The 8751-nt window shown below is 37.1% G+C and overlaps 1 protein-coding gene across 1 annotated transcript; it reads right to left on the bottom strand.

The window, feature by feature from the left end:
* Positions 1–674: 674 nt before the first annotated feature.
* LOC148192988 (uncharacterized) lies at positions 675–6034 on the bottom strand. The gene is made up of 4 exons (XM_088099329.1): positions 5711–6034; positions 5476–5563; positions 5067–5362; positions 675–722 (listed from the first exon to the last, which is right to left on the bottom strand). Exons 1-4 carry the CDS (start codon positions 6032–6034, stop codon positions 675–677), a joined length of 756 nt encoding a protein of 251 aa, XP_087955455.1.
* Positions 6035–8751: the final 2717 nt, after the last annotated feature.

Below are 8751 nucleotides of genomic sequence, written 5' to 3'. Positions count from 1 at the left end.
TCTACATCTTTCCCAAACATATCACCTTTATTTCAGAAATTATTTTATGAAAATTAAAAAATATTTGTTTTGTATTTTACCTAAAATTATTTTATGACAAAAAAAATTAATATGGAAGAATTCTTATTGCAGTTGTATTGGATGATGGTCAAGTGTGTGCGTGTGAATATGATACTGAAATAGAGAATGTTGTATCTTCTAATGAATTGGGCAATGAAGGTAGATCACAACATTATAGTAATGTATTTATAACATGCGCGCGGTAAGCGTTACGGACACATTAGTAGTTGAAGATGTATTTATTAAATTAAATATTGTTGGAAAAGCTTATAATAAAGAATACTTAAGGACTTATCCGCGGTGTATTGCGCATGCCTCCAGAATACAATAGAAACTTATCAGAATTTCTGATGATCTCATAACTAGCCAAGATCTTTAAAAAGAGAATAAATTAAACCTAGAATATTTTTAGGGAAAGAAGAAAGAATGAAATTAATAGAAGAGAGAAATAGAGGAGAGGTTCTGATGGTTTTCAGAATGGATGGAAGGCTATATTTATAGAGCAAGAAAGGAGTCACTATGCCCACAATATCAGTAAAATCCCATGGCTTAAGGAAGAGTTCAAACTCAATCCCTAGCCTTGCGGGAAAAGAATTGGCATTCAAAGCTAGCATTCAAAGTGGAGGAAACTGCCCGAGAAACTTGCGGAAAGCACCAACATTCTGAATCATTATACTTTGCAATATAATATTCAAATTTAAAGTACCAACATTTACCAACATAATATTTTACAATATAATATTCAGATTTATAACAATCCCCCACATATTGCAAAAGATAAGAAACAATGATTGAAAGAAAGAAAAGAAGAAAAATCCTGGGTTTTATAAGATATAATGCATCAGAGCTGGTATAGAAAGCTATATGAACCAGTCCTAGATTGAGAAACTTAACACACAGTGTAGTTGGTATAGCAAGCTATATGAAGCAAAGACATTTGAGTGTGTAAGAGGTTTATCAATCACAGTACACCCCAACAATCCTTGTTGTTATCGATGTGATGCGCTTACAAGGTCATGCGCGTGCACAATATTCATGAGTGCTCTAGAAATCATGCCAATATCTCATGCAAGCGGCCCCACTTGACACTCATATAGGTGATTTCATCAAGTGTATGCTGCAAATCATACACCACCCATAAGGGATATGAAGATCATTAAAAACTTTGTTTAATTACAAAGTTTAACCTCTCAATAATGCAGTCTCTAGCACTTTCACACACCATAGGAATGGACATATTTGATTTAAAATCAAATTAGTGCTATCAGAACTAACAAGTGACTTGTTTTTACCCATATGAACCTTATTCATGGGATCTCCAATCACAAAGGTTGGGTTATCATCACTTGTTTATTTATTAGTGGCTTAAGTCTCATTCCCCTCGATGTTTCTAAGATCATATTTCTTCCTAAGGGTTTCGTCAGAGGATCTGCTAGATTCCGTTCTGACTTCACATAATCAATGGAAATAGTTCCATTCTTTAGCAGCTGCTTCACCAAATTGTGTCTCAATTGGATGTGTCTATTCTTTCCATTGTAATTCTTGTTTTTAGCTATAGCTATTGCCGATTGGCAATCACAGTGTATTGACACCGATGGAGTTGGTTTCATTCCTAGTGGAATGTTTGCTAAGAAGTTTTCAACCACTCAGCCTCACTACTAGTCATCTCAAGAGCGACAAACTCAGATTCCATTGTTGATCTTGCAATAATAGTTTGTCTGGCTGATCTCCATGTAATCGCACCACCTCCAAGTGTGAATACATAACCACTAGTAGATTTTGTCTCATCTGAATCAGAGATCCAGTTAGCATCACTGTACCCTTTTAGTACATCAGGAAATCTATTATATTCAATGGCATAATCCATTGAACCCCTTAAGTATCTCATAAGCCTGGAAAGTGCATCCCAATGTTCTTGATTAGGACATTGAGTGTACCTACTCAGTCTAGCTACTGCATAAGAAATATCAGGTTTAGAAAAGTTCATCAAGTGCAATAAGCTCCCAATTATCAGGGCATACTGAGGCTGAGATAATGATTCTCCTCTATTTTTCATTAATTTAGAGTTAGCATCATAAGGGGTACTCACGGGTTTGAAATCATAATACCCAAACTTCTTAAGAAGTTTCTCAATGTATTGTTCTTGGGATAGTAATATATTATCTCCCTTCCTTATGATTTTAACACCTAAAATTACATTGGCTTCACCCATGTCTTTCATTTCAAAGTTCGATCCTAGAAATAGTTTAGTTTTAGCAACAATTTCATTGCATGTACCAAAAAATTAACATGTCATCTACATACAAACATATAATGACACAATCACCATTTTCAAATTTAGAGTACACACATTTATCAGCATTATTAGGTGAAAAATCATCACATAGCAATACATTATCTAGTTTTTCATGCAATTGTTTTGGTGCTTGTTTCAACCCATACAAAAATTTTAAATGTTTACAAACTTTATTCTCTTGACCAAGTACAACACACCCTTCAGGTTGAGTCATATAAATTTTCTCCTCTAAATCATTGATGAGCCGTTATTTCTTGAATTATATTTAGTTTATTTGCACTTAAATAAACCAGGGAATTGTGTTTAATTGTCTTTTATTTCCCCATTTTCCGAATTCTGCTTAATTTGGTCGGAAATTTGTAATTGTGCTAATTTGGGTTTTCTGAGCTGATTAAGTGCATTTTTTATTACAGGAAGAATTTTGGAGATACATTTTGGGACATAAGGAAGAATGCAATTAAATTCAAGACTCTCCACACAGACATTTTAGAATTAATTAAATTGTAATTCAGTATTTTAGAATTTTTGAATCAACTCTAACTAACGGCGCCATTTTGTTGAGAGGGTCGCACCTCACACAAAAGTTGATTGCAAAATTAATGCAGTATAGTTACTAGGAAGTGACTCCTAGGTCGTCTCTCAAGGACCAATATTGTGGGTTCAGTCTCAGATTTAACACGAAGTGGGGGGTGTTTTGTAAGGTTTTGTGCAGAAAATTGAATTAAATTAAAATTGGGAGTTAAAGACAACTAACAAAATTAAAAGCTGAAAGCAGAAAACCGAACGGTTCCAACCATAAGTGTTAAAACCGAACGGTGATATAAAAGACCGAACGGTCTAAAGCACTGACTGAACGGTGCACTATAAATTGCACAGAAGTAAAAATCGAGCGGTAATAACATTGAGACCGAACGGTCTCCAAAAAAGGAAATGAGCGAACGGTCGCTAAATACCGAGCGTCCTAACAAGGAACAAGACAAGCCGAACGTCACAGAGCAACGATAATAAAAAGCAGAACAAAGATATGGACGAACGATCTCTAACAGTGACGTTAGAGACCGAACGGTTGTGCACCTAGGCCGAATGTTAAGAAAACAGCAGATATTGAAAACTTAGCAATCATCATTCAAAAAGACAGTTTTAACATCCATCTGATGTATCACTAGTTTATGGATAGCTGCTAGAGCTAACAACACTCGAATGGAGGAAATCTTAGTCATAGGGGCAAAGGTATCAAAATAATGTATGTTGGGTTTTTGAGTAAAACCTTTTGCTACTAATCTTGCCTTATACTTCTCTATAGATCCATCAGGATAATACTTTTTCTTAAAGATCCACTTACAACCATTGGGTTTTGCTCCTTTAGGCAAATCTACTAAGGTCCAAATATTATTTTTCTGAATTGATTCAATTTCAGTTTTAATGGTTTTATCCCACTGTTTTGCATCAAGAGCACTAATGGCTTCTACAAAGTTACTTGGATCATTATCATCTAGATAGGTATAGAAATCATTACCAAATGAAGTTTTCTTCCTTTGTCTTTTACTTCTTCTTAATTCCTCACACAAGGCATCACTATTATTATTATCTACAGGTTGAGATGTCTCACTAACCTTTAAAGGAAAAACATGTTCAAAAAACTCATCACTTTTCGTCTCCATTATAGAATTTCTTTCAAGTATATCACTTTTAAGAACTAGAAACCTATAGGCAGCACTATGTTCAACATAGCCTAAGAACATACAGTCAGAGGTTTTAGAGCCTATTTTCCTTTTCTAAGGATCGGGTAACATCACCTTAGCTAGACACCCTCACACTCTTAGATATTTAAGGTTAGGTTGATAACCTCTCCACAACTCATAGGGAGTTTTACCAGTTTTCTTATGAGGTATTTTATTTTGTAAAAAACATGCAGTAAGTAAGGCTTCTCCCCAAAGGTTATCAGGTGCATTATAACTAATAAGCATAACATTCATCATCTCCTTAAGAGTTCTATTCTTTCTCTCAACTACACCATTAGACTCAGGTGAATATGGTGAAGTTACCTCATGGATGATACCTTCTTTAACACAAAATTCATAAACAAAACATATTCACTACCTCTATCTGATCTAATTCTTTTAATTTTCTTCTTTAATTGATTTTCTACTTCTGCTTTATAGGTTAAAAACATATCAAAGAATTCATCTTTATGTTTGATTAAGTATACTGTGTGTATCTAGAATAATCATCTATAAAGGTCACAAAATAGTTTTTACCTCCTCTAGACATAGTTTGTTTCAAATCAGCTAGATCAGTATGAATTAACCCTAACAGTTCAGTTTGGCGTTCTACAGAAAAACATGTTTTCTTTATTATTTTAGATTCTACACATATATCACATTTACTACTCTTTTTATCATGCACATTAATTAATCCTAGTCGTTGTAATTTCATAACATAGGAAGAATTCAAATGTCCTAATCTAGCATGTCATATATCATATGAATCAACAATATAAGCAGAAGAAGACAATTCATTAATATTCTTAGAAATGTTAAGTACAAAGAGACCTTGATCACAATATCCCTTCCCCACAAAAACATTATTTTTTTGTCATTACAATCTTGTCAGACTCAAATGACACTTTAACCCCCACTTTTCGCAGTAGTGCTACAAAGATTAAATTAACTCTCATTGATGGCACATGTAGCACATCACTCAAGGCTACAGTATTTCCATATGTGAGTTTGAGAAGAACTTTCCCTTTTCCCAAAACAGGAGTGGTCTTGGAATCACTGAAGTAAACGTGTTCTTCTCCATCCCCTACACTAGTATAAGAGGTAAAGGCACTTCTGTTTGCATAGATATGTCTGGTAGCACCAGAGTCTACCACCCACTTGCTCACATTGGTCATCAAATTTACTTGAGAAACGACCACAACAATAATGTCATCTCCTTCGGCTATATTGGCCTTAGAAGAATTGTCGTTTCTTGCTCTACGCTTGTACTGCGATGCATGATGGCCTGACTTCCCACATACGAAGCAATTTCCTTTCTTCTTAAAGGTGGGGTTAGATGCGTTAGGGAGATATTTTCGAAAATCATTTTTCTTATTGTGATCAGGTTTGTGTTCATACCTTTTTGGAGCAGTTTGTCTTCTACTATGTTTGCTTTTGCAGACAATGCTTTGGCCCTCACAACAACACATTCTTTCACTGTTGGTATCTTCAATAATTATGTGAGTGATCAGCTCTGAAAGTGACATTTGCTTGTGCCTGTGTTTTAGTTGTTGCTTGTAATCAGTCCAGGAAGGCGACAATTTCTCGATCAGAAGCTCTGAAATAAACTCATTTGGTAGAAGAACGTTCTCACTTTGATGTCTTCGAGTAGCTTGTGGTACTCATTGATTTGTGACTTTATGTCCTTGTCTTCAACCATTTCCCAGCGATAGTAATTCCTAATGATGAATCTTTCTCTGACTATATCTTCAGCAGTGTATTTGAGAATCAACGAATCCCAAATGTCTTTCGCTTCCTTATAGGAACAGTACACATCGAACAAATCGTTAGAGTGTGCACTAAGTAAAGTATGACGACATACCTTGTTTGCATGAACCCAATCTTCAACTTGTTCTGAATTTGGAGGGAGACTAGAGTCGGGTTTTGAAGATGAAAGAGCAAAAACGACTCCGTACATGTCTAAGAGGGATGACACATGTTCTTGCCAGTGCCGAAAATTCTGACCAAAGAAGACTTCAATTCTTGATACATCCAGGAAAGGTTTCACGAAGACTGTCTAAGTTCCGGAAACACTATTCTAATTCTCCGAGATTGAGTTGTTGTTGTTGTCAGCCATAAGATTCTTGTAAAAGCTGACAATAAAGAACAAAGATCACAAACAAAGGATTTCCTGAGGCGTGTAGATCATTGTCCTTAAGGACTTATCTGCGGTGTATTGTGCAAGTCCCCCAAGATACAACAAGAACTTCTCAGAATTTCTGAGGATCTCAGAACTAGCAAGGATCTCTAAAACGAGAATAAATGAAACCCAGAATATTTTTAGGGAAAGAAGAAAGAATGAAATTAATAGAAGAGAGAAATAGAGAAGAGGTTCTAATGATGATTTTAAGAATGGATGAAAGGCTCTATTTATAGAGCAAGAAAGGAGCCACTCTGCCCACAATATCAGTAAAATCCCGTGGCTTAAGGAAGAGTTCAAACTCAATCGCTAGCCTTGCGGGAATAGAATTGGCATTCAAAATGGAGGAAAATGCCTGAGAAACTTGCGGAAAGCACCAACATTCTGAATCATTATATTTTGCAATATAATATTCAAATTTAAAGTACCAATGTTTACAAACATAATAATTTACAATATAATATTCAGATTTATAACAAATATAAGGTCTCTTACCAATGGAGGTATATTACGTGTATATAAATTCATATTCATTTGTTGTTTTATTCGATGTGGAACTTTTGATTGTATCCTAACACAAAGTTGGTTACAGATATAATTTGGACATACCCCGTTTCAGTAAAACTATTGAATTCCTTTAATATTGTATTCATGATGAATAACACATACAAAACCAATAGGTATAAATGTTCCTCCCTATGTCACATTCTTTCTCAACAAGCATAACACTCACATCCTCGTTTAATATGTATATTGATGAGTGCATATTTATGCCCACATTTATGCTTTAAAATTAAATTTTTTTATGAGATTCATGTGCTTAAATGGTTGATTTAAAGTGAATTTGTGATGATTGGAATTTTGGGTTTAAGAATTAAAGAGACGTAAAAAGCGAGTTTTAGCGCATAAATTATTCTTGGATGTTCTAATATTTATTTGTGCAGCTGAAATTAAAGCTTTATTGGTCTAAATTGCAAATTAAGGCCCAAAATTAGGTTTTATTTGGAAAATAATGTACAGATGGGCCAAACAGGCAACTTTTACCCTTGCACCTCCCAATTTCCCTACATACACCCCTATTCTCTTAACTAGGCCCAATACTAAGCCAAACAATAACCCTATTCTAAATACACCTCCTAAATTTCCCTACCCATACCCCTCCTAAGCCAAACTTCACCAGATCATGCCACGTGGCAGTCCACCACTAACAGATTGAACCACTCAGATGATGCCACACCACTGATCCTTGCACTCACTAGTGAACCAATCAGAACACGCCACCTCAGCCCTAACACATGAGCATCATCTTCCACCCACTAAAACCCTAGCCGTCGTTCCGCTTCCGCCAGGCCATGCGCCGTCGCAGCCATCATCATCGCGCCACCATGCCGCAGATCCAAACAACCACGTCGGCAACCACCATCTTCTTCCTTGCGAGCTTCTCGGCAGCCAACCCCAAACCAGAGCCGCAAGCCCTCTGTCACTCTCCTCCTCCATCGCGCACCATGCCGCTATCCTCCATGGCAGCCACCGCATGTCGCACATCACCTTCTTCCACCACCTTGCCGCCGCGCCACTACAGGCCACCACATAGTCTCACCGTCAACCAGCCGCCGCAGAATCGTGCCATCAACTTCATCATTTTCTTCGTTTCCACAACCACCATCGCGAGTTCTTCCACGCACAACCACCACCACCCAAACCGCCCAACCTCCACTGCGAGCAACATCATCGCTCCACCATGTCGCGCCGTCATGACTCCACCGTAAGCAACCCTTACCTCTGCAAAACGCAAGCCGCCGCGACTGCATCCAGTCTCGCTGCCAACCGCGAAATCACCTTGTCGTCGCCTATCCAGACCGCGACACCACCATCAAACACGAACCAGCCACCGCGAGACTTCAACCACGTCCTCCACCGTCAAAGCCGCCGCTGCCAGCATCATCAGCAACCTACAGAAAAATCCTAGGCAAAGTAGCCACCGCAGGAGCAAAGGGGGAAGCCCTTTCCAAATCTGAAACCCTAATTGGGTGAGAAAGAGGGCTGCCATGTGGCAAGCTCTCATTGGCTGCGTCCTTCCTTAGTCAAAACTGGTCAACAGATTTGAATCTAGTTAAAGCTGGTCAACTGGGGTTTTGGTGCAATTTTGGAGAATTCTGAAGGGGCTAAAGTGCAGATAGAAGAAATTTTAGGACATTTGTGCAATTTTGGAAAGTCAGAAAAGCTAAAAGATAAAATTCAGTTGTTGAATTGATTTAATTTGGGAATATCAACAGAAAATATCTTCCAAATAATGTTATAATTATCTAAATCTTTTAATTATTTGGAAGATATAAGATAAAAGATTCTGTCAACTAAATATTCAGAGTCCAAGCCCAATCAAGCCCTATATAAAGAGACCCAGGGGAGGCAGAAAGGGACTTCACTTCATTCATTCATTCACTACTTCTCTCACTTTTCTTTCATCTTGTATTCAACTCCATTCATGGAGAGCT

The sequence above is a fragment of the Vigna umbellata genome, chromosome 9, assembly GCF_029865625.1.
Source record: "Vigna umbellata cultivar VRB3 chromosome 9, Vumbellata_1.0, whole genome shotgun sequence".
Classification (NCBI taxonomy): domain Eukaryota; kingdom Viridiplantae; phylum Streptophyta; class Magnoliopsida; order Fabales; family Fabaceae; genus Vigna; species Vigna umbellata.
This window is presented reverse-complemented; position numbering and strand designations above follow the sequence as displayed.

What these genes read in the sequence shown, in the direction of transcription:
- LOC148192988 (XM_088099329.1), bottom strand. Translation starts at nt 6,034, where the DNA reads ATGTACGGAGTCGTTTTTGCTCTTTCATCTTCAAAACCCGACTCTAGT. An exon ending in AGACAAACTGCTCCAAAAAG is followed by an intron (nt 5,363 to 5,475) that starts GTATGAACACAA and finishes GTGGGAAGTCAG; the next exon opens with GCCATCATGCATCGCAGTAC. An exon ending in AACTCACATATGGAAATACT is followed by an intron (nt 723 to 5,066) that starts GTAGCCTTGAGT and finishes ATAATGATTCAG; the next exon opens with AATGTTGGTGCTTTCCGCAA.